At 34.2% G+C, this 27,272-nt stretch overlaps 1 protein-coding gene across 2 annotated transcripts in view; it reads left to right on the forward strand.

Annotated features, from left to right (window-relative positions):
• The window catches only part of ApepP (Aminopeptidase P), a 39,645-nt gene extending 13,036 nt beyond the window's left edge, over positions 1-26,609 (forward strand). For both annotated transcript variants that reach the window (XM_069823407.1, XM_069823408.1), the window contains exons 5-13: positions 722-817; positions 2,080-2,276; positions 5,709-5,850; positions 9,746-9,872; positions 13,328-13,477; positions 16,910-17,039; positions 20,117-20,294; positions 21,734-21,909; positions 26,368-26,609. In XM_069823407.1, the coding sequence (XP_069679508.1) occupies positions 722-817; positions 2,080-2,276; positions 5,709-5,850; positions 9,746-9,872; positions 13,328-13,477; positions 16,910-17,039; positions 20,117-20,294; positions 21,734-21,909; positions 26,368-26,487 (1,316 nt within the window). In that variant the 3' untranslated portion in view covers positions 26,488-26,609. The remainder of the gene's footprint in view (positions 1-721; positions 818-2,079; positions 2,277-5,708; positions 5,851-9,745; positions 9,873-13,327; positions 13,478-16,909; positions 17,040-20,116; positions 20,295-21,733; positions 21,910-26,367) is intronic.
• Positions 26,610-27,272: the final 663 nt, after the last annotated feature.

Raw genomic sequence — 27,272 nt, forward strand, 5'->3', positions numbered from 1 at the left:
ACATAAATTAATGTATTCGAAAACAAAGTGCTGCGAAAAATGTTTGGCCCAATGAATGAAGACGGAATTTGGCGATTAAAAAAACAAAGAAATCATTAACTGTCATAAGAATATTTTTGGTTTAAAAATTATTTTGATTATATTGATCTTAATGTTGTTGTTGTTTTCTAATGCCAGGCGTTTGACAATAAAGTCATTTGACCTCTTGCACTCCAATATTTTTCAAAGATATTATCATGATCCGCCAATGAAGCACAGATTTTGAGGTGCTTGGTTTGAGTTGCACAATGGGCAGTTAGGGGACTGATATATTCCAATTCTATGCAGGTGTTGGCCAAACAGTCATGGCCTGTTGCCAATCAATGTAAAGAGTTAATCATTAAAGTTAAAGAGTTGATCTTAATGTAAAGAGTTATATCATCAGCAAATTGTAAGCTACGAGCGTGTGGAATCGTAGTTTTTCCCATGTCACTGATGTAGATTATGTGATAAAGTAGGGCTTAATGATGACCTTGTGAGAGTTTAGTGATGTGCATCTTACAGTCTTCCTAGAAAATTGGTGGTGAAATCGAAGCTATCGACACATGATAATATTATATTAGTATTGTTATATTATTTTTATTGTTTTTCAGTATTTGTATTTTTGATTTATTACTGTATTATTATTATTATTATTATTATTATTATTATTATTATTATTATTATTATTATTTGATTACAGGCAAGACATGCAAAGCAAAAGTAGAAGATGTGAGAACACAAATGGCCGAGAAAGGTGCAAGATTATTAGTAGTCTCTGCTCTTGACGAAGCTGCTTGTAAGTGGATATGAAATTTTTTATGTAATTAATTTAAAATTGTATATGTAGTGGTGAATCAGGAGACGCATCATAAGGATTTCAGTATTAAAATTTGTTTATGTATTGAAATATTAGCTCTCCTAATTATTTTATTTTATTTTGTGAAAAGAAAAACAATTCTTTATCTATCCATTCTATTAAAAGTAATTTTTGTTGTATATCATCATCATCATCATCATCATCATCATCCACTTAAATCATTCTGTTAAATGTTAGGTCTATTAAGACCTGTTATGGAATTTACATTATATAATACTTCCATCTTTTGAGGAATCTTCCTAAATTTCTCTTGAGGTATTCTTCCAGTATCCATTCTTGCAACATGGTTGTTTCAATTTTGCCAGTAAACGAGGTATAATGATGCGCATCTAATAGCCTTTTCTATCCAAATACCTTCTTCATCTTGGTGGCAACCCCACAACTGGATTTACCTTCTTTTGGGACATATTACATTTGCTTTCATTTGTTGTACATAATTTAAGAAGTCTAGCAAGCTATGGATAATTGAAAACAATTGAGTACATTTAATATAAGCCGAATAAGTGCATTTAAAAATAGCCTTTCCTATCCAGATATCTTCTTCACATTGGTGACAACCCCACAACTGGATTTACCTTCTTTTGGCTAGCAACCAATCGAAGGAACATATTACATTTGCTTTCATTTGTTGTACATAATTTAAGAAGTCTATCAAGCTATGGCTAATTGAAAACAATTGAGTACATTTAATATAAGCCGAATAAGCGCATTTAAAAATAGCCTTTCCTATCCAAATACCTTCTTCACCTTGGTGGCAACTCCACAGCTGGATTTACCTTCTTTTGGCTAGCAACCAATCGGAGGGACATATTACATTTGCTTTCATATGTTGTACATAATATTAAGACGTCTAGGAAGCTATGGCTAATTGAAAACAATTGAGTACATTTAATATAAATGCATTTCAAGAAGTCGTTCACCCTAATCACTCTAATGCAAAGCAAAATAGGTGTATTGGAAGCTATAAAAATTGATTAGTCATTATATCATTTTTCTACTAAACAATAATCCTATCTGTTATAAAATTCTTGCCTGATATTTGCTGACTGTTTGTTTGATAGTCTGTCACATTCAGCTCGTACACTGTATTCGAGTTAGTTAAATTAATTGAGTGAAATGACAAATGAATACTATTGTTAAGCTTTATTAAATGTACTTAATTGTTTATTGCTATGTTACAGGGCTGCTGAACCTGAGAGGGTCTGATATTCAGTACAATCCCGTTTTCTTCTCTTATGTGATTGTCACTAAGACTGAAGTGCATTTATTTGTCGACGAAGCCAAAGTCTCCTTGGCTGTGTACAATCACTTCAATGAGGAAGATCTACAAGTTACTGTCCATCCATATGAAAAATTTCAGACATTCCTTATGGATCAGGTATGTCAAAAGTAAATTCTTACATAGTGCTATTCTTGCGATATATGTATATTTATTCATGTTGAAACTTTCGTATACTACTTTTAACACTTGAATATAAATAATTGATTAAATGGCGATCTTACTCGTGTTAATTACGTAAGCATGTGCGGCTTACAGCCGTTTCGGTGCTACTTAACACCATCCTCAGAGCCTACTAGATCCAGCGCTATCTCAACTTCGCTGCCTGTTGTGTGGGTACGTTCGTGTGATGAAAAGTTGTGACAAATAGTGTATGTGTTCTGAAAATGATCTGTGTGCTGAGTTTTTGGGTTGTATGTGTAGGATTTTCATGTCTGTATTTATGTTATTATATGTATGGTTAGCATTAGTTATGTGTTCGGCATATGTAGATGTATTGTATCCTCTGGTTATTGCTTTAATGTGTTCTTTGTATCAAGTTTGGAATGATCTGCCTGTCTGTCCAATGTAGAAACTGTCTACATGTAGAAACACATAACTAATGCTAACCACACATACAATAACATGAATATAGACATGGAAATCCTACACATACAACCCAAAAACCAAAAAACTCAACACACTAGAACAATATGAAATATAGAGACACACTAAAACACACCCTAATCAAATTCTCAACACACAGATCAATTTCAGAACACTTACACTATTTGACATAACTCTTCATCACACGAACGCACCCACACAACAGGCAGCGAAGTTGAGATAGTGCCGAGATCTAGTAGGCTCTGAGGATGGTGTTAAGTAGCACTGAAACAGCTGTAAACCGCACATGCTTACGTAATTAACACGAGTAAGATCGCCATTTAATCAATTATGTATATTTATTACTCATAGATAATATTCACGAAACAAACCTTTTGTCCTGATCCTTATTTTGAAGATTTTGAGGGCCAGAATGTTAATACCAGTACCATCTAGGCCACCGGCATAGCTCAGGTGGCAGCACATTTGCCTGCTGATTCAGAGTTGTGCTCAGACGTGGGTTCGATTTCAGCTTAGGCTGATAACCTGGTTGGGTTTTTTCGAGGTTTTCCCCAGTCGTAATGCGAATGTCAGGTAATTTACGGCGAATCCTTGGCCTCATCTCGCCAGATACCATCTCACTATCACCAATTCCATCGACGCTACATAACCTAGTAGTTGATACAGCGTCGTGAATAACCAAGTAAAGAAAGTAGTCTAACATCTCATTTCTCAAATCCTTTGAGAAAAAGCAGGAGTAGTTACTAATGTCATATTTTAGATGTATGCGTTTGTTGCTTGTAAATTAGTTTCTAACTTTACTGCAAACATTCTTCTGAAAATTTCGAACAAAATATTTTTTTTATCCATAATCTCTCTTACTTTTGATTTCGTTTGCTCTTAATAAAGTAGCACACACTCCCGTGCACTGACATAACTTGCAACTTTCAGACAATGTGTAAACATCCTTTACATGTTATTCAGTTTTATTTCAAATTTCATATGCTTTGCACAGTGAAAGAAGGTATCATCTGCACAATGCTTTAATGTCATGTAATTACTTCTTCGTTTTGTGTTCATTGTTAATTTATGGAAAATAAATATTCTACATTTACTTTAACTGATTCATTGCCTATATTTTATAATCTTTTTTTGAATTATTGTTGAATTGTTATAATCTTTAGGCTTTCATAAATTCTAATTTGGAGACTGCTGGGCGTAACCATTCCCTCTTTTTCCGTCCTGTTATCCGTCAGATAAATGTGTCCTTGCGCCATAATTTGTTGAAGTTACCTGTTTATCACAATGTAGATAATGGATGCATTCTTAAGCTGTCTGTTCGTTAGATAAAGTACTGGTAAACATTAATTTCGAACTTATCAAATATGTGAGATAAAATCAATTGACGTGATTCGTTGCGAGTTAGGTTCTTATAAACTCCATAAAAAATTATTACTTTATTATTTATTAAATTTAATATACAATAGCAATTGTAATTTTTCATGCCCTTTTCTGTTTTTTCTTTTTTTTTTTCAATTTAATATCTATGTTTACATATGTATATTAATTTTTTTGAGGATATACTGAGTCCGTAAGAGCTACCCTCAGTGGGAGGCAGTTTTGTAATAAAACACGAATATGGAATTATTTATTTTATAGGAAGAAAATGGTTATACTCCTTCGAGATTCTGTTCACCATACTCCTTGCTATCTGTCATCATAAACTCTTCATTTCGTGTTCTCTTGTGAAAACAGCTTACTTATTATAAATAAAAATAATTTGTAGTGTGACAGCCCCTGTATTTAAAGAACACATTTAATTGCTGTGAATTTTTTTAAGACCGTCTATTTTATCTTGGAGACACTCCAAATAAAATTCTTGAATACGTGCCTGTATAAATGATATTTAAAATTCCAAAGTAAATGAAATTGTTTTAAGTATAATTTGATACATTCATGGTGCTTCATGTAGTGCGAACTTTTTGTATATTCACGCCATGTCATAAATGTAAAGATATCTATTGTTTTGTAGCTCCATATTAGCTGAGTCATTAAGAAAGGCAGGTAAGAGAGGAATCTAGATGTTGGATCCGTTTAATCCTAGAGAATAGATCTTGGTTAAAAGATCATACCTCAGAATTGTATTAACATTGAAAATCTATGAAAATAACACCATTTTTTTTATTTTGTCTGTTGCACGTGACCGTGAATTGCCAAGAAATGTTAGTGAATGGGAAAAAGTGAGTTATGCTTATTTTGCACGAATGAGCAACCTCGCAATCATGAAACGTGCTGATAATATGGAATGACTATATTTCGAACTGAAGATTGAAATATTCAGTTAAATGAATTTGATTGGGATATATATGTGGAACAAGCAGTAAAAAACAGAATTCAGTACTAAATTTGTATAACTGAACATCATTTACATTCTCAGAGTTGTAGCCATTTGTGAATTTGATAACGTAATGTGTTTTTTTAGTTGGTTATTTAACGACGCTATATCAACTACTAGGTTATTTAGCGTCGATGAGATTGGTGATAGGGAGATGGTATTTGGCGAGATGAGGCCGAGGATTCGCTATAGATTACCTGGCATTCACCTTATGGTTGGGGAAAACCTCGGAAAAACCCAATCAGATAATCAGCCCAAGCGGGAATCGAACCCGTGCCCGAGTGCAACTTCAAATCGGCAGGCAAGTGCCTTAACCGACTGAGCCACACCCGTGACTACATAATGTGTTACTTAAGAATGAAATCTTTGGATATTTGGAACATTCCCTTCTTTCTCAAAATTCTTTGGGAATGTTGGTAATGATTTTATTGTTCAGAATATCTAAAGAATGCCTGTGTCACATAAATAAAAGAAATTACTGTGGATCATAATGGAAATATGTCTCTGTTCTCTTTAGTTTGTATTTTGTGATTTACTAATATTTATTTCAGATTTCAGAGAAAGATGGCAAAATTTGGATAAGTCCAGAGTCTAGCTATGCTGTTTCAGCAGCTGTACCAGAGAAAATGTGGCTGTCAGAAATATCACCAATCCAAGTTATGAAAGCTATCAAGAATCCTGTTGAAATAAAAGGTAAGCATGCATTATTACACATTGAAGAGAGAAATTTTATTCCTGAGGTTCTGAACCATTTCAGAACATTCAGAACAAGAATGACAGAAGTATGAAACAGCAAAGTCGCTTGACATAAATATTTATCATAGATTTAATGATATCTTTCACTAAATAGTAATTGTGTCATCTGGACATAGGTATAATATACAGGGTGATTCACGAGGATTTACCATCCCTTACGGAGCTTATTTCCGATGAGCAAAAAATGTCATATAAACATTTATTTTGTCCTAACCTCAATATTTTCAGAATTACACTAATTTGAAGTTGTTTGTAAAATACCATTATTCTTGAGTTTTAAGGGTAAAAGAATATTACAGATAAAGAATGAACTATTCAGAAGTATCATTTCTCTAATTAACTAGTGTGTTGTGAATTCCATAGTTGCTTCATACAGAATTTGTTTTCGATTTTTAACTACAAAATTACTTTTTCTTACGCATTTATCACAAAAATTGTTACAAATCACGACACTCTTGTAAATTCTTTAAGACTGTACATTAGGATGCATAATTAAACTGTAAAGAATCAAGTTCCTAAAGTCGTATGATTTGTAACAATTTTTGTGATAAGTGCATTAGAATGATGTCATGTTTAGTTAAAAATTGAAAAATAAAATCTGTACAAAGCAATTAACAAGACATGTTTAGCTTCAGAACACTAGGCAATTAAAGAAATGACTCTTCTCAATAGTTAATTCTCTATTTGAAATATTTTTTTACCCGTAAAACTAAAGAAAAAAAGTATTTTACTAACAATTTCAAATTAATGTAATTTTGAAAATATTGCGATTAGGACAAATGTTTATATGCCATTTTTTGCTCAGAATGTCTTCGGAAATAAGCTCAGTAAGTGACTGTAAATCCTCGTGAATCACCCTGTATAAAACTCACTCAGAACATAAACTGAATTAATTTATTTTTGTGTATCTCTGTGCAGAAGTTACTTCAGTCTCTAAATCTGTACTGAAATCAAAGCAACTATTGTGATTGCAAAACATTATCGTAGTAACCTCGAGCTGTCATTAGGAAATCCACATTACAGGCGACAGTGAATAAACTTTTATTATATACATGTATGAGTAACTGTACATACAAGTAAATCTAGTGTATTCATAATAAATGTACCTAATTTGAAGATGTACTAAACTAGTTTGCACTTTTATAAACATATGATCTTTCATCCCCTCGTCAAGACAGATACTTCCAGTTTGTTCTACTCTAGGGTGTCCATTTTGATTTTATGAAAAAAGGGGACATTTACAAAAAGTTTAAGGAAACGCCTGGGACATTTCCAAAAAGAAATGGGACAGAAATTTTATTGGAGGTACGTTAGCAGGAAGCCACAATTTAAGTCGCACAGAATTTGTGTACATTCAAAGTTGGGTTCTGGCATCTTGTCAGCCCATTTGAGTTGTGTGGATATAAAGGAAAAATTGTGATGGTGTCGTATATATTTCCTGGGGTAGCTCAGTCAGATGAGCATTTGTGTGCTAAGTGAAGGGTCCCAGGATTGATGCCCGGTCCTGGAACAATTTTTCCTTGAAATTATTCAAACCTGCTTTACAGGAAGCTACTACCTGAAAGCTAGATTTGCAGAAATTTTATCGACAACATTTTTATTGACTATTCACATTTACCTTTGTATGCTGCATTGAAATGACCCCAAATGACTTCTGCTTCTTCTTCATTTATTCAGCAGAAGTAGATGTCTCTTTGTCGCCGTACTTTTCTGTTTTGTGTACTTTATCAAGAAGTGCTGTTTGTTTTGAGATTTTATCATAAAAGCCAACACATGATACTTCCTTAAAATGTGTTTTGACAATGTGCAGGCCTTGACTGTTTCAACTTTCATCCTGTTTTTATCCTTTGATCGTAGACTGTTCACTAGGGAAAAAACACGTTCCACATCACCATTTGACCCAGGAATTGCCAGGCAAAATCATATCAATTGAACCATGTTCTGAATGTTAATGTTTTTACTATTGAAGTAGACAAACATTTTACACCACTTTTCACAAACACTTTTATTTTTTATTTCATCACTGTCTTCAATTTTACTGTTTAGATAGCTCTGTACATATGAAAATTCATCAAACAGCTCGCCTTCATCAACAGAAAAACTTAGTACAAAACTTCTAACAAAAGAACAATAATCCAGAATATTCTTCCACTTCAGCTGCTCCTTTTCCAATAACATCCAATCGAAGGCTTTAAATGGCGTGAGAAATGATAAATGCCATTCATTAATGTACTCAATGCAGGAGTCATAGAAGACATCAGCATAACCGTGAAATTCTTCCAAAGTAATTTCCCCCTCTTCTTCCAGCTATCTTAGTTGATTAAATACTACAGAAGTGAGAAACCTTTCAGATTTTCTGCACTGCAATTTATCCAATAATTTGTTTATTTCTTGATAGACTTCCACTGTATTTGGACAACAGACTACCTGAAAACTACAAACCAAATCATTTTGCAGCATAAAATATATTGGCAAAGCATCATTACAAAAAAGCGGGACATTTCAGCATCCCAAGAAAATCTTTCGGGACAGTGGGACATTTTGCCAAAAAATGGAACTGTCCAGGGAAAAACGGGACAAATGGACACCCTATTCTACTCGTCCTTGCACTTCAATGTAGTTATACAATGCAGTTACCTTAGAAAAGGCACTGATTTATGTGCAAGCAAGTTCAGTAAGCTATTTATTGATTTGTAGACTAGAGAATATGGTAATAAAATGAAGATCTTCATTTTGTATGTGAGCCATAGTTTAGTTGTCAGATGATAGCTTATCATAAGGATATAAGATTGAACCTGTTTTGTTATTATTTATATTAAAATAACTTTAAATATCTCAAGACTTCTAGTTAAAAATTAAATTCCATATCATAATTATAACACTCATCAAACACGAACTAATTTTCAAAACTAATGTAAGCCTAGCTAGTACGAAAATAGAGCGACAGAAAAGGGACTGAATGGTACAAACTTTGGATTTTAAGAGATCACGGAGACACATATGAATTCTCAAAATGTGTAGTCAGAATTAGTTTCTTGCCACAGATAATTATTTAATTGCAGGAAAAATCTGTCATTGTAATAAAAGCTTACTTATTTTCACAGTCAATTGTAACTGTCTGTTTTATGTTGAAGAGAATTAGTTCCTAAATTATTTTCACTTGAGTGCTCGTCTGTAAGAGTTGCTTCTCCGCTTAAGTAAAGGCTGGTTCACAATAAACTGGGAACAAAAACTACAACGAGAACGAGAACGGAAATAATGTTAAAATGAATGTATTTAAATGTGAGCATTCACAATAGTTAATTGTGAATACTCACATTTAAATACATTTATTTTAACAATATTTCCGTTCTCGTTTTTGTTGTCGTTTCCGTTTCCGGTTTATTGTGAACCAGCCTTAACACAGAATCTTATTACGAAGTACTAACACCTTTTCATATTCTATAAATTTTAAATAGTGTTTTTAGCGAGAAAACAAAAGCAAAGTAATATTAAAACCAAATATGTTATGGAAATTTGTACAGAATTGCTTGCACGATTTATAAATGAAATAAAAATAATATCCTACATACTTTTTTGTGATTATGGATTACGTTTTTATGTGCAATCTAGAAAACGAATGCTTAACCTATTTCAGTGTGTAGCAAATGATTTGATTTATGCATGTCTTATAGTAAATGATGGTTGAAGAAAGTGAACATTAATTTAATTTACAAATGAATTGTTGCAAAATGTGTAGAATGTATAATGAGAAAGTATGTGTATCTTCGTAATACTCATTTTTCGCTTCTATATGCAGTTAACTTGTAGCAATATTAATATTTCCTTACAGGCATGATCAGTGCTCATATTCGAGACGCTGCTGCTGTGTGCTGTTACTTTGCATGGCTTGAGAAAGAAGTTCCAAAGGGCTGTGTGACAGAGATCTCAGGTGCTGAGAAACTGGAGCAGTTTAGGAGGTATGTCAGTGTTTAACATCTTGACAAAAATAAGGGAGAGGTACGACTATATAAAAATTACAGATTTGCTATATTTGTTGTGCATTTTTAAGGGAATTAAAAAAATTATTAATATTCTTGCATATCTCAGTAACGGGGAAGAAGGGAAACTGAGATGACCATATAGGAAGTATGAATCCTAAAATGATTTTGAAATAGCAGCCAATAAATAGTAACACATTTAGGAAGATACCTCAAAATATGGAAGTACAGTAGAACCTCTATTATCCGTGGTAATGAAGGGGATGGACTGAACGGTTAATCGAAAAAATCTGATAATCTGTACCATGAAAGATTTTGTAATTTCCTCCATGGTGTTCTATTTAACTCGCTATGTAGTATATCAGAAGTTCACTAATTTAAATCTGGTTATAAACGACGGGCTTTTAAAGGACAAGGAAGCCCTTTGTAATGATTGTCTCAGGAAAGATAGGAATAAAGGAGCTCTCATGTTGTAGATTTACATACTTGTTTACTCTTTATCCTTGTTTTTATTAAATCGCGCAGTTGTAACTCCAATCTCGTATACTGATGCGAGATGAGCCACAGTTTTTCTTTCTCAAACCATTCAATTATTTCCATTTTTTTTTCGATACTTAACACAACACGTTTTCTTTTAATATCTGTGGAAGACATTTTATATACAAGTTATATTATAGAACGGCAATTCGAACAGTAGACAATGCTGTGTAATGATAAAGGCTTGTAATAAAACACTATAGCAAAAAAATATGTAGAACCTACTAACGCAGTCTAGTATATACAGTCACGAAGCTTGAGTTGTGGGGGTACTAGGAACAATAGACTGTGTCGGTACTATTTCATATTGTCTATAATGAGGTGATAGTAGCGATCCTAGAGGTTAGCAACTATCTATGGATGCATATTCCCTACGTATTGAGCTTCGTGACTGTATATACTAGACTGTGCTACTAATATGATACACAAAACAGTACTTTATATAAGTTATTTATTTCTGAAGAAAAAAAAAGAGCGAGAAATAGACAGTCGGATAATCAGCCAATTGGTTAATAAGGTGGCGGATAATCGGGGTTCTACTGTACTCTGTTGTGCACTTGTTTTATTTCCTTACATCTAAGCTGCATTATGCACTGTCTGTAGCTGCACTACTGATTTCCGTCATGCAACCCACAAGTCAATTGCAAATGAATCATTTGGTCAGTCACTTAACATAGTCACCAACTGTTGTTACATTAAATATATATATACAAGGTGTCTCCAATCTCTAGGATTAAAATTATACATATGATAGAGGACTCTAAACTGAACATTTTGACGTCAGTAACCAGTGGCCGGAAATGAATATTTCGGAATCCACGAGATCTTGAAAGTATATATGAGGGACGCATAGGCGGAGAGAGAACAGTTTCATTGGGGGTGGGGCGGGGGGGGCAAAGCAAAACCATAGAATCCCGATATAACGAAATTACGGAGAATATTATTTAGTTACTCCCCTGTTACAGCTTGACCGTGGTACAGTATATCGGAATATGATCATTTAATAAAAGTATTTTTGGGGTGCATGTTTCTTACAGTGTTACATCCATAACCACGATGTTAGGACCGAGTTGTATAGGGCTTCAACTGTAGGTCTACTACAAATTATAATAGGGCATAACCATAGGCAGAGTTATGGGAGGGTATGTGGGAGCACTACCCCCCCCCCCCTCCAAATTTGTCTGAACCTTTTTTTTCTATGAACATAACAAAATATTGAATTCAAAAGACTTTTCTTGCTTTTGTTTATGAATGTGATATTATTTGTAAATGCTACCATCGTACAATCTTCCTGGAAAATGGCTTTTTTCACAAAAAAATCTTTGGAATATGGTTGTTTTATGAAAACTACTGAAAGTTTTCACTCCTTTAACATGGGACTATGATTTTTTTTTTTTTTTCCACTAACACCTAATTCAGTAGATGGCCGCTGCAGACCTCTAACACAGGAGTACAGGCTGTTCCAAAAGAAACATTACAGTGCTTCCATTCCTCAAACGAGGTATAGAAATTCTTATACATTCAGAAATTTAAAATAAATATTATAGTCTAGACACATGATCTGAAGACATTAATTCGTCAATTTAAGCACAGAAACTTAATCATAAAGAAAAGCAAGAAAAGTCTTTTTCTAATGTCAATAGAAAAAAAAAAGAGTTCAGACAAGTTAGGGGGGGGGGCAGTGCCCCCCCCCCCCACGCGCCCCCATAACTCCGCCTATGAAGGGACGTTTCTGTAAGCTGCTTTAATTTTCATAATGAACAACTGCTTGGCACTTTCATGGTGATATTTGTTACTTTTTATTGCTTACAAAATTTCATGCGTCATTGTAATGTATGTATTGAGACAGGTGGTCGCCACTTTCAACAACTGCTCTGAGCTCTAAGTTGTTGCTATGAGGTGTATGTTGTTTTGAAAATGAAACATTAAATATCTTGTTGTTTACAAGAGAATGTGGTTATAACGCTTCATATCCATGATCACTTGGGCAACAGATTCTTACCTTCCTGTCTCATTGTACAACAGACACCCCTGTCCACCTCTCTCCCTCTCAACATTGCCCTTCCAGCACTTTTGAAACGTGATATTTTTGTTATCTGGAATCGATAAAAAGAAAATTCCGACTGTGACTTGTTCAAAACATATTCACGATTGAAGGTTGAGAATTCTACATGCATAATATGTTGTTGTTGTTTTCGAATACCAGGCATTTGACAATAAAGTTATTTGACCTCTTGCACTTCAATATTTTTCAAAGATATTATCATAGCCACTGAAGCACAAATTGTGAGGTGTTCCGAATCCATTTCTTGGTTTGAGTTACACAATGGGCAGTTAGGGGACTGATAATTTAAACTCTTACTATTACAATGAATAAGTAGAAAAGTCCATTAAAATTTTTGGCCATTTCTATAAATTTGAGGTTATTATTAGAATTTTTACTGTCTTGGAAAATCAAATTTCCTCATGGGTATAAATGAAATGGCGAGAGAGAGGAGAGAGGCATTTCTAATTTAATGTAAGTTATCTTCTGTTATCACATATTGCCACTGTTTGTTGCCTGACTAGTCTCATGGTCAGAGCTTCTGGCTACAAATCATGAGGTTTTGGGTTCAATTCCCGATGAGAACACACTCTGCCTTCCAGGCGCTTCAACCTCAGAAGTGGGTTACACATAAGCTACTGCCAGGAGAGAAAACCAGAAATGTCGAAAGACAATCCGGTGGCATTGAGAGGGGAGGAAATTGTCTGAAACAGAGCTTCATACTTTTCACCATTGATATTCCATTTCTGAAGGCATGATGTTTTTCTTGAAGTGATTTTTACTGAAGAAATGTAAATGATTTAGTATATTTATTATCTTACCTTTCTCAACAAAGCAACTTGGTTTGTTTCAGAGAACAAGAGGACTTTGTAGGTCCTAGTTTTTCAACAATATCATCAGTTGGGCCCCATGCTGCTATCATTCATTATGCGCCTTCTGCAAAGACGGACAGACAGATCACTACAGAGGAAGTGTACCTTTGTGATTCTGGTGGCCAATATAAGTAAGTGTGCTATGTGATATAGTTTCACATAACTTTATTTCAAAGTGATATCTTTTTTTTTTTTTTTTTAGTTGGTTATTTAACGACGCTGTATCAACTACGAGGTTATTTAGCGTCGATGAGATTGGTGATAGCGAGATGGTATTTGGCGAGATGAGGCCGAGGATTCGCCATAGATTACCTGGTATTCACCTTACGGTTGGGGAAAACCTCGGAAAAAACCCAACCAGGTAATCAGCCTAAGCGGGAATCGAACCCGCGCCCGAGCGCAACTACAGACCGGAAGGCAAGCGCCTTAACCGACTGAGCCACGCCAGTGGCTGATATCTGTTTGAGTGGTAATAGGTTAGGAAATGTATGATTTGTGGTGGGACATCTGCCAGATTGTCATTATAATAGTAAAAATATAAAAACAAATGAATATGCTAAACCAACAGAGATAAACTTTATTACTCCCTCTGTCTCATAATAATTGTTCGGTACGCTGAAATGGTATTACGGTAATTACAGACGACGGGGCAAATGAGAAGTGCACACATGAGGAGAAGCGCAGTAGATCGGTGCACAAGGTTATGCAGAGCAATAACGTGATTTTATTGAGACAAGCAACACACACCACCTAGAATATTACCGAAAGTGGGTATTGGTTTTCAACTCACTGGTATGGCACTATATGCAAACCAGAGTAGAAAAGCACGCTGGAAATCGTTAGTAGAGCATACTCCTGCAGTGAGTACGTACGTTTGAACAGACTTGGAGATCCTGGGAACACAACTGGCGGTAGTGAGTGACAGGGGTAGCAAGAACCTTACAAACAGTGAACGGCAGGCGGTTTAGGAGTTTTTTTTTAAAAACACTACGGCTGACGTAGTGAAGAAAGGTGCCATAACAGGTGCGGCCGAGAAATTTCATATCAGTAAAAGAATAGCCCGCTGCATTTGGCAACGGGGGCGGCAATCTTTGGAAAGTGGATCCATACTCATCATCAAATTAACCACAGCAATAAATGCAAAATGGTCTCCTGGACCGCGCACAGGGAGAATTCAGGTGTCAGTTCAGCAGGACAATGTGCGTCCGCATATCGCTCCCAATGACCGCACCTGGATGGATGCTGCAGCAGCCAGTGGAATCACTTTAGAAATCGTGTGCCAACCGCCAAACAGTCTGGATATGAATGTTTTAGATCTGGGTTACTTCCGGACAATTCAGTCACTCCAGCATCAGTCAGCTCCACAAACTATTGATGAGTTGATCGCCGCCATTGAAACAGCTTTCTCTCAGCTGACACGCAACAAGCTTAACAACGTCTTCCTCACTTTGCAGTTCAATCTTAATTAAATAATGAAAGTCAATGGCGGGAACAACTACAAGATTCCCCATATGCAACAGGCACAACTGGACCACCTCAACATCCTGTCATCTCGCTTGGAGTGTCCTCGGAACATTTACGACGAGGCTACAGTAGCACTGCAGTGGTAGATCTGTGGTTATAGGCAAGCTGTTAGAATGACAACCTTCCTGGTCTAACAGGCAGTTTTTTCGTCTTTACTCGTAGGAGAAAGTTTTTCTTTGTTTCACTTCTTGGTCAATTTATACTATTCCTGGAGTTAATAAAGTTGCATTCCTAAGAGTATTTATTTTGGCTCAATGACTAGCCAATTTGTACTGATCCTGGAGTCATAAAGTTGTACGAGTAGTATTCATGTTCTTTTTTTTGGCTCAATGATTGGCCAATTTATACAGATCCCGGACTAATAATTTTTTTCTTTTGCTAATTGAGTGACAATTTTGTACTGATTCTGGAGTAATACAGTTGTATTACTCATTCATGTGTTTCATTTTGCTCCTATGTAAACGCCAGTGTAAAATTATAGATATCGGACAATTATTATGGGACAAGAAATAAAAGCGTACTGGACAATTATTATGGGATAGAGGGAGTAATAGAAAGATCAATACCTAGGATACATTTCGACTTTTAGATATTCCTGTAAAACGAATACTGTATCTTGAGAATTCCTTATAATGTGAATAACCATACCAGCAATATAAACAATAGAGCTTTGGTAGAATCTTTTTGGTATGATGGATGATAGTCAAAATAAGCATAATTGTTTTGTTATTATGAGTCGAAATAACTTCCTTACGACACTACAGACTTTGAAACTGTGTATTTTACGATATAATTTATAATAACCAACAATCACTTAGACAATGCTAATATTTATTATTCGTTCTGTGGTATGCCAGAGGAGATTTCCAAAATCATAACCATTAACTCCAATGTAAAATTGTCAATGACATGGCAATGATTTATATTAAAAACAACTAGCATATCACGTGATGACTGTAGGCACTGTGTAGCTACTTCTACAATGCGAACAGTAAAATACATTTCGTTCTCCACAGGTGTAGAGCAAATTATAGTAATCCCCCTATATCAGCAGAGGAAACATTCTGATACCTACTGTGGATATGCGAAACTGCGGATAATAGCGAACCGTGTAAATATCTTGTTGATAGATTGCTACTGCAGCACGTGTCAGGAACAGTAAAAAGTAAATATTGGGGGTAATGCCACTATGGACATTGTTGGTGATTGATATGCTGTTACTTCAGTCTATGAATACAGATTTTCTATAGAACTCTTCTTATTACACTAGGCACTAAAATATGTAAAAAAAAAAAAAAAAAAAAAAAGTCGCCAAGGCTAGCCTTGAATAACTGAAACAGCGGATACACATTCTGCTGATGAGGGGTTTGTATTGTAGTTTTTATTTATTCTAATAAGCTGAAATTCAAGTGTTAGATGGTCTTAGAGGCCATAACAACGTAACATATTAACTTCTTATGAAAGCATGTCGAAATATGCTTCGTTTCCACCTATCAGTCAAAAACGTTTGTCCAGATTATTTTTTGAACCTTTTATGAAAAATGTAATAAACAGTAAGTGGAGTGTAGCTACAAATACTAGAGTAAATTCATTATACATATTGTAATACAGTGTTCTGCAAGAATTCTGAAAGTGTGCAAGACGTTATCAAAATGAGAAAATTTTGTTCTGGCTAAATATATGTAGGCCTAATATAATCGGCTTTTTAATGTATAAGACATCATCAGATAGCCCTTCTTAATTCTTTTCTATTGTAACACTAGTCCTGTTATAGATTTAATATCATAATAAATGATAAATAATAATACATTGACAATCATTCTTTATTATATTATTATCTTTAATATGCTTCCTTACTTATGCAACTTATTGTCAAGCTTATTCATACTAGTAATAATTCATTTTGGTATGCATTTTCCGTACTTCGATCTCTCCTTTGATATATTTTATCTTCAAAACAGTCTTAACAGACTCCTTTGGAAAGTGCATATTCATCAAGAAACAAAGTATGTTTAATATATTTTCTTTTTCCATTTTAGAGATGGTACTACAGATATCACAAGAACTATCCACCTAGGAACTCCTTCTAAATACGAGAAGGAGTGTTTTACGCGTGTTTTCAAGGGTCAGTGCTTCCTTGGTACTACAGTCTTCCCAGCAAAGATTAAGGTACCTACTCTTAAAATAGCATTAAGATATTCAGCATTTAGGCTGACGTTTTTAAACGAGTAGAATACTGATACCAAACTTTCATACGATATGTATAGAAACCTAGTAGTAAGGTTAATCTTGATTGTAGTATAGTGTACATTTTTCAGTAGGGTTTCGAATCATTCGTCACTCGTCACACATTACATTTTCATTACAGAATTTTACGTTACATAATACACTTTTGTCATACGATTGTATGTTGCTTGACACATTCTTGTAACATTTCCATGGTTTTTATTTTTTTATTATTGCAAAACATTTCCATGGTTTTTATTTTAATGGTATTCTAGTTCTTTTCGCTGAATTATCTGAATTGCGGAGGACGAACTGACAGTAACAAAATCCACATAATTAATTCAGGTTTGTGCTAATTACTTCATATAAAAAAATGTAGTAGGGTATTTAAATCATGCTTCTAATTGGGGAAGAATATAGGCAGCAGAGTGTTTATAATGAATGAGCACATCAGCACAATATTTTTTTCATTTTATAATTCTGATAAGTGTTGATGAAATTAAATGAAAAAATTAGTATTTTCATAGCTACTGAAATTAATATAGCTGAGTAGAAAATTCAGTTTATGAATTATATTACTGTATGGTTATTTATTTATGGTAAAGACATAAACAGTAATACCATAATAATTTTCGTAGTTTTATTACCGTATTTTTCGGGACATGAGGCACAATTTTTGTTCTTGAAAAATACTGCTTAAAATGTGACAATCTTACAGTCTGAAAGCTCATTCATTATACATTATTGAACTTGCTACCATGGAGGCTACTAAATGAGGGTAATTATTCATAGGTTAGTGGGAGAGATAAAAAACTAAGACTTCTTCGTCCCCATTTGGATTTGTGTTACTGTTCATTAGTGGGTTATTTTGCTGTGAAAAGTGATAAATAGGGCTAAAATACAGTACACTCTCGCCTGGATATAGAAGGTTTTCGTGCATTGCAGTACTTAAATTAAAATTTGTGGAATATACCAAACATTATGGCAAGAGAAAGATCATTCTGACCATCACTAAGTGAAAAAAAATTATATTTAGATTCTGAAAGCAAAAAAATTAGGTGATAAAACTGTAAAAAAAGTAATATTTATTCATAATCAAATTGCTAATTAAAGTCAAGATGCGTCTTACGATTTAGATCATCTTATGATTAAAAAAGTATGCTATACAATAGAACCTCAAATATCCATGCCTCGATTAACTGTTCTGTGGATAATCTGTCACCAAAAAAAGAGCGCGTTTTTATTTAGGTGGTATTTGGCGAATCCTCGGACCTCATCTCATCTCACTACATCTCGCCAAAAAAAAAAAAATTGTAAAAATTCTAGGAAAATTACTAAATTGTAAAACTATAAAAATTTGTAAAAATTGTAATTATAATATTGTAAAATGTTGACTTGTTCCACATCTTAAAGCTTCATTGCTCATGTAAGATCTATGGAATAAAATAAATGAATGAATGAATGAACAGTAATGGTTTACATTGCTCTGTGCTTTCTGAATCATGCCTACCATGAGCAGTGTAACTTTGCTGACTTTGTAGCTTTCGTTTGTTTCTAGTTTAAATAAATAGGCCTACTTTCAATCCCTTTGGATTATCATAAAATATTCATTTTGCACTCCCTTGCTCGAATATTTATTATCAGTAATTAACTAATTAGCAAACTTAGAATAGATATAAAATGGAAATTAGTCATGGGAGAGTGCAGAAAGAATAAACCGACTTTTAAAGTATCTTAATTTGTACCAGATAGATTTAAGTTCATTTTAATTGACACTATTCGGATTATTCGTTTTTCGATTAACCGTTCACTGTGTCCTGTCCATTAAAACTGATAATCGAGGTTGTACTGTATTATTATATTTAACAATATTTTCTTAAAGTCTGTCATAAACTTATCTTATATAATAATGTGATATATTTTTTTTTTATTTCATTCTACTTGATGAACGTTTTTGGTTTTGTAAACCATCTTCAGATCACTGTTACCTCTATTGAACTGTTATACTAATGTGCAATGGGTTACATGAACCATACTGTATTAAAATATAAAATATGAGATAAAACTTAATGAATATACACATTTAAAAATAGTAACATATTAAATTAAATTAGTCTAAAATAAAGGTTGTTTTGCAGCATATACAGTCCTTTCAGATATGAAACAATTATTTTCTTATGGCAGTTTACATAATAACTATCATGAAACTGCATGTAATTATTGCGTAATTGTGTATCGTTGAAATCCGGTGGAATGAATTTGCAGCATCATGCTTTGATTTACGCAGCACCCAGGAGTGGTCTTGTGGTCTGAAACTACACGAAAATTGTATTGTATTGACGTTATAAAAACAATTTTGATTGCATTATTTAATTTTGTCAAAAAAGGGGGAGGAATCTGTTTGACTGAAAATCTTTACTTACAGTATGGTAGAGGTGTGTCCTGTATTGAAGTCGGATGAGCCACAAGTGCGGTAGGGCGTTACGTTTACAGAATGATTAAGTAATACTAGCTTGAAAGTTGGAGGGGGGAGGGATATTAGTATATCGGAAGTTATGTTCATCAAGTAGAATGAAATAAAAGAAAATATATTAAAAAAAAAATTAAATAAAAAAAAAATCACATTATTATATAAGATAAGTTTATGACGGACTTTGAGAAAATATTGTTAAATTAACAAAACTTATTGGAACAAAAAATGGGTATAAAATGTATTATTATAATTATTGTTGAATTTTATGCCAGTATAAGTGTAAACAGTTCTCTCTTAATATGAGCTTAAGACATCCTGTAGATATTACATTGTTTACTTTTGCTCATGTATTTATAATAGTGTACGGTATAAGTTGTTAAAAGTCTTATAATAGCGTATCAGTCTTTCTGTTTAAAAAGTACAGTATACAGTAGAATATCTTTATCACCCTGCAATCTACTCTGGAATGCATAAACATATACTTAGTTTGAGTTGCCTGCTTCTTAGTAGTACTTCCATGCTTTGATGTAATGATGTAATTTTCCAGGGCAACTGTCTAGATACTTTGGCTAGGAAGTTCCTCTGGGATGTGGGTCTAGACTACATGCATGGTACTGGTCATGGCATAGGCATGTACCTCAATGTGCATGAGGGCCCGATGGGAGTCTCGTGGAGGGTCTATCCAAATGACCCTGGCTTACAGGAAGGCATGTTCATTTCCAATGGTAAGATGGCTCTATTAGTATGATTTCTATAGTAGGTTAATTTTGAAAAAAAGAAATATATATTTGCAATTTAAAAGAACGAGATGAGTGAAAATAGGAAATTGGAATATGAGGCTGGTGTACCTTTAAGCCTTAATTTATGCAGATGGTACTCTGTTAATGCTAATAGTGAGGAAGAATTAATTACAACACTCGTTGATAGAATGGACCATTATGTGCAGAGACATAGGTATGATGGTAAGTACAAGTAAAATAAAGTAAGTCACATAATAACAGAAACATAGAAAAAAAATGTAGAATGAGATGGGGAAATCTTGGAACTAGTTGAGAATTTCAAATACTTAGGTAGGCCTACAATTAAATCCTCCAATGTTAAAAGGAACTAAGTAAAAAATACAACTTTTCAGGAGAGAGAAAAAACATTGCCATTTTGAGTTTATTTGGTAAAACAAAGTATTGTTGTGTTATATTATTAGGGGCCTATTAAACTCATTTTTTGACTACCCTAACTGTTAAAAACCCCAATGTTTCCGAACTTACATAACTTTTAAAACCAGGAGAAGAGTGAAAAATGTATTATTTTGACTTAATTCCTTTTAACATTGGAGGATTCAATTATAAGCGAACTTTTAATTGTCTTTACAGATGTGGACAAATTATTAGACTAAATTAATTATATGTGCAACAAAGCTGTATTTATCGGCAGAAGTAATGAACAAAAATGTATTTTGCACAGAAATAATGAACAGAAAATTGAGTCTGGAGGTTACTAATATTTTATGAACATTCTCTTATTCTTTATTAACACGTTGATTTTGTCAGGGGTGCAGGGAACCAAAGTTTGATACTTTCTTTGAATATCAGCATCATTTAGCCAGATATCAGACAGTGCTTAAATGAGTCCATGTTTTGTTGTAAGCCTCTTTTTGTTCACTTTCTTCTTCAGTATAGATCACAGTTTTCAATTTTGTTCATATCCGATCTTCTTGCAGGCCATAGGAGAACAGACTGTTGAATATCTTCTGCAGTATATAATTAAAACACCAGTAGCACCAACACAGCCAGATAAAATATACTTAACCATTGGAAAATTATACCAGAAGATGTAAACAATCATATTTACAACAATAGAGACTCTGTGAATTATACTGATAGTTGATATGACGATTTATATTGTGTTTCCAAGAAAAACGTTTTAGTCTAATAATTTGTCCACGTCTGTACGTAGTGAAAACATTTTACACATGTTTTTCATGCATGGGTATTTGAAGTTGTAGAGCGTGCACGTGTTAAAGGAGTAAGAATAATTGCTTTTTAGGAATGTACAGTATTTTATCTATAAGATCTCTGAAATGAGATATTGTTAAATAAATTTAGACTAGTCTTGAATTTTAATATTCTGATAAGAGTACCCTTTCACTTTTTTTTCTTTAATACAGAACCTGGTTACTATGAAGATGGAAAATTTGGTTTTAGAATAGAAGACATTATACGAATAGTGCCAGCTAAAACACCTCACAATTTCAAAGATCGTGGTTACCTCACATTTGAGACTGTATCTCTAGTTCCAATCCAGACCAAGATGTTAGTGCCTGAAATGCTTACAGAGAAAGAGGTAAGTTAAAGCAGACATAAGCTATATTATGACTAGTTTGCATAGAGTGAACAAGGAACATTTGCAATTGCACATTTTTTTTTTGTGATGGTGTGCCTAATGATACAGAAATTGCTGCATAGTGATAGTAAAGTTTTATTCACTCTGTGATTCGGAAATAAAAGAATGTTGTTGTTTTCTAATGCCAGGCATTTGACAATAAAGTCATTTGACCTCTTGCACACCAATATTTTTCAAAGATATTATCATGGTCAGCCACTGAAGCACAGATTTTGAGATATTCCGAATCCATTTCTTGGTTTGTGTTGCACAATGGGCAGTTAGGGGACTGATATATTCCAATTCTATGCAGGTGTTTGGCCAAACATTCATGACCTGTTGCCAGTCTATATGCAGCTACAGACGATTTTCGAGGTAAATCGGAAATTAACTGTGGATTATGACGCAGAGAGTTCCTTTTTTTCCCTTGAGATTGTATTATCAAATTTTGTTTGTTGAAGTCTAAGTATGTAGATTTAATAAATCTTTTCACAGAGTAATACGTAGATTTAGTAACAGGTCTGTAAGTAGCAGCGCTGCCCTTCTTTGCTAAAGCATCCGCATTCTCGTTTCCCAGGATTCCACAATGGGTTGGTATCCTTTGGAATACAATTCTTTTATTGAGTGTTATTAATTGAGAGAGCATTTTAGTTATTTCGGCTGTTTGAGATAAAGGTGTGTATCTGGAGACTATTATAGAATAGCTGCTTTGGTGTCTGACAATATAACTTCAGTCTTAAATTTATTGATGTGGCATAGAAGATTCCTGAGACTTTCACTTATTGCAATGATTTCTCCACCAAAACTTGTGTTAAATTTACACTGAATGATTACTGAATAATGATACTGTCTGAAAGTGGAAACACGTGACAATGACGCTGTTATTGCTATTAAGGAGTACAGAAGAGCTATATGTATTAAAGTCGCGACGCTGTTATTCCCGGCGTGAGTCCTCCTCTTTGCTTACATCTTAGGATGTGAAGGCTCTATAAAGTCTAGGTAGGTAGTGTCGTTCGCCATTTTTGTTCTTTCGTTGCTGAACTACCATATGAGGAATCTATTTGCCACACCGTTAAACATTATCATGTCATAGCTCCTATGATAATAAATCAAACGTACTGTAATTCAGCAAATAATTGAGCGGCAAATAATGTCTCTGTGTGCTTTCTGAGAATACCAACGAAAGAGCCAAAATGGCGGGCGATTATATTAAGTATTTATCGAGCCTTAAGTAATGAATAACGTCTTCCTCAGCGAATCACAAGACGCACACGTTTAAATGTAGCTGACCTGCAACACGATTGGCTGCTGGAAATTAGAGCGACGGGACTATAGTTGGAGTGATGAGTAGGGCAAATTGTCGGTCCAAGACGCTTAATTGAATTCATTTCTGAAACTGAATATGTAGTGATGATGCTTTGCACTAACCTCCCCAGATTTCAATCCATTGAATATCTGTGGCATGTTAGGTTGGACAGTTCGGTACACTACCATCATCATCTATACCTGCATTTCTTTCCAGTGGCGGCTCGTGATAAAAAATTGCTTGTGTTCACAATTTTGTGTTCCAAAACCGAAGGTAACTTCAAATCATTAGTTAAAATTAATAGGTTTAATATAAATATCTTGATTCTAATGCTCGTTATCGAAAAAAGACCATAAGTACAAAATAATAATAATAATAATAATAAACCCCAATTATTTTATTTCAGTTTTCTCACCACGTTTGTCTTGTAGGATGTCATTATATCATGTTCATGATACTCTGAAGCAGGACCTCCTATATTACCGGACCTGACATTGTAAGCGGAAGTAAACAAACATGGTGGACAATAGAGTGGTTAACGCAACTGTGAAAATATACGTACTTCATGTGAATGTTTATTGTGTTTCTTGTATCATTTGCCTCTCGTGTAATCGTTGAAGGGTTTATAAGTTAGTATATATTAATAGGATTGTAACATTATAATTAATATAAATTGTTTTCGTAGAGAACAAAGCTTGAAAGTGTTGTTATGTTGTTAATCTTAAAAAGCCTCGCACGTGTAGTGTCCCAGGTTGCAAATCGAATTACGATAAAAAAAAAGTCCGTTTGTACATGTATTTTTGTTTCCAAAAGATAAAGATTTAAGGGATAAGTGGACAAGAAGCATTCATCGTGAACATTTTACCCCAACAAACAACTCAGTGGTAAGAAAACTAGCAGTGAAGTGCAGCAGCAAGGTATTGGCCAACATATTTATTAATAATTACTGCAATACCCAAAATCAAAAGCAGGTATTGAAAGACAAAAATAAAACCCACCTAAAGTGTTCCAAGTTAAAAAAAATAGGCTGCTGTGCTCTCCAAGCTGTGAATTCTTCATCGTTTTTAGTTGTACAGCCTATCTAATCGCTTGTGTAGGTCTATGTATAAGTGGATATTACAGTGATAAGCTATAATGAATAGTGTCATTTCATTCTGAATCAACATCAGTGGAGTGAGAAACTACAGTGAATAATGTCATTTCATTCTGAATCAACATCAGTGCATATAGTGAGAAACTACAGTGAATAGTGTCATTTCATTCTGAATCAACATCAGTGGGCACAGTGAGAAACTACAGTGAATAGTGTCATTTCATTCTGAATCAACATCAGTGGATATAGTGAGAAACTACAGTGAATAGTGTCATTTCATTCTGAATCAACATCAGCGGATACAGTGAGAAACTACAGTGAATAGTGCCATTTCATTCTAAATCAACATCGGTGGGCACAGTGTTAAGCTGTACGTAGTGAATAGCTAGTTTTATTTTCAACCAATCTCAGTGAATAGAGACAAAGTTTAGTGACTAAGAAGACAGGGCTCCATATTATAAAATTTCCAGTTGCTGATGAAATTTATTTGTATAACCCAGGTAAGATTTCCTAAATCCTGAAGTAGCAGCTATTCAGTTTTGTATTACTGCCTTCGATTTCCTCACAAATCTGAATTTTACAATAGTTAATTGGGCAATTGCCAATATTCATATATAAAATCATATAGGCCTAGGCCTAATATAACAACATATTGCAGCTTTTAATCACTTGTTTTATTTTATTATTGGTGTATATGTAGGCATATTTTTATGTTGCTGAATGTACTATGTTCATTTATGTAGGTAAGGAACTTTATTATTTATTGTTTCATTGAGAATTTTGTTAAAATAATCTTATCGATGCCGTATTTATTTTAACTCATTGGAATCTACGAAAGCCCTCTTCCGGCCGCCATCTTGGATGCCAGTGTCAGGTCCGGTAATATAGGAGGTCCTGTCTGAAGTATAGTAGTTCACAAATTACATTCCAGTAGCAGCACTGTACACACATCAATACAAAATAAAAGCTGCGACAGTGAGAAATGGTGACATCCATAGACTAAAATATAGACTATTTATCACCTCGAGAATGCATCGACGCACCTGACATCTGTAGGATAGATTCAATGTTCACTTAATGCCTTGTGCTCTGGACGAGCCATAAGCGGCCAGCTACAGATACTTTTGTCCCTCACATGCGTGTCAAGTCATGTAACCTCATTGAAAAGAGCAAGACTTTCATGGGAACGAACGTTGCCAAATTTATATAGGAAGTCTGTGAAAGTTGCGGAAGTCTAAATTAGGCCTACTCGATTCGGATGTTATACAGTACATTCCTAGTACGTCAACACGACATTAAATAATAAATATAGTCGTGCATTAACGGAAACAAGGTGTTCACGTGCTCTTGTGCTCTTATTGACGCACTGCCACTGCTTCTTTCATTCATAGTTCATTCTACTCAAGAAAGGTTTACTGCAAACCCAGCATTCTCCAATCTTTTCTCTTTTTCGCCTTTCTCTTAGTTTCTTCATGTACGATCCTTATATCTTGTTGTTGTCTATCTTCTGATACGAGGCGCGTCCAGAAAGTAAGTTTCCTTGGAGCCGTGTAGAGAAAGAAAATACAATCATCTAAAGATCTGCATCATAATACACACTTAATTCCCGATTTACCACGCAAATTGTCTGTAGCTACATTTAGATTGGCAACAGACCATGACTGTTTGGCCAAGCACCTGCATAGAATTGGAATATATCAGTCCCCTAACTGCCCATTGTGTAATTCAAATCAAGAAATGGATTCGGAACACCTGAAAACCTGTGCTTCAGTGGCTGACCATGACAATATCTTTGAAAAATACTGCAAGAGTGCAAGAGGTCAAATGACTTTATTTTCAAATGCCTAGCATTAGAAAACAACAAAAAAATCGATACTTAATTTTTGGACACTCTGTTCTTGCTATGCAGTTAACAGTAGCTAGTAGGGCAATGAAACCTGAGCTCTAGTAACGATGCATTTTCAAATTTATATTAGTTATTTAGTCATTGTTGATTTTCTCTTTTTTTTATTTTTTACAGATTAGACATTTGAATGAATATCACAATCGGTGTCGAGAGATTGTGGGCCCTCATCTGAAGAAAATGGGTCACAATGAAGCTCGAGAGTGGCTGTATCGAGAGACCGAACCAATTGGCTAAAGGTTATGCTGTTTTATCGCAATGTGAGCACGAATAAACGGAGGAATATATAGAATTTTATATTCATTGTTAAAGATAAAATTTTACGATTACAGTTGTTGATTTTTCGTATGATTTTGCAACTAACATAATGTGCGCATTTGATCGATAAAGAAACATGATTTTCATATTATGTGGTCACAAGAAGAGGGTTACCATGTTTTACAGTGTGTAAATCTGTAGCCTCAATAGCTTTGTATTCTTGGTGGTGTATCTGTGGAATATTGTTTGCTAAGAGTTGTGCAAGATTCCTGCTGACATGCATCTGGGTCCCTTCCTTCTCGTATATTTTATTTTTACTGCTATTAACATGTTACTTGCTTGAATGGAATCCAAAGGTTTGTGACCTCTTTCTGTTACTTTACACACATACATACATACATTACACATGTACATATACATACATACAATTCCAGAGTAATGTGCATAAAATAGGCTGTAGAAGAATGACGACGTTTTATATTTATTTTGTGAAATTGTACAGGCCTACTTCCATGGCGTCACAGCAATATTTTTTGTTTCATTAGTTGTAAACATTATTGCAGGGGGAAATCTGTGTTCCCTTGCAACTTTTTTTTGCGGGTATATATAGCAGACAAGACCATATTAAAACTATGATCTTTGTTAGGTTACTTTTAATATCTATTTTCTGTAATTTAAAGACCGTTCCAACAGAAGTGATATCTTTGAAATAGGTTTCTGTTGTTGTCAGTTTGAAAGAGAGACACTGCCAATGTTTAGGCATA

This window comes from Periplaneta americana, chromosome 4 (assembly GCF_040183065.1).
Source record: "Periplaneta americana isolate PAMFEO1 chromosome 4, P.americana_PAMFEO1_priV1, whole genome shotgun sequence".
Taxonomy (NCBI): Eukaryota; Metazoa; Arthropoda; class Insecta; order Blattodea; family Blattidae; genus Periplaneta; species Periplaneta americana.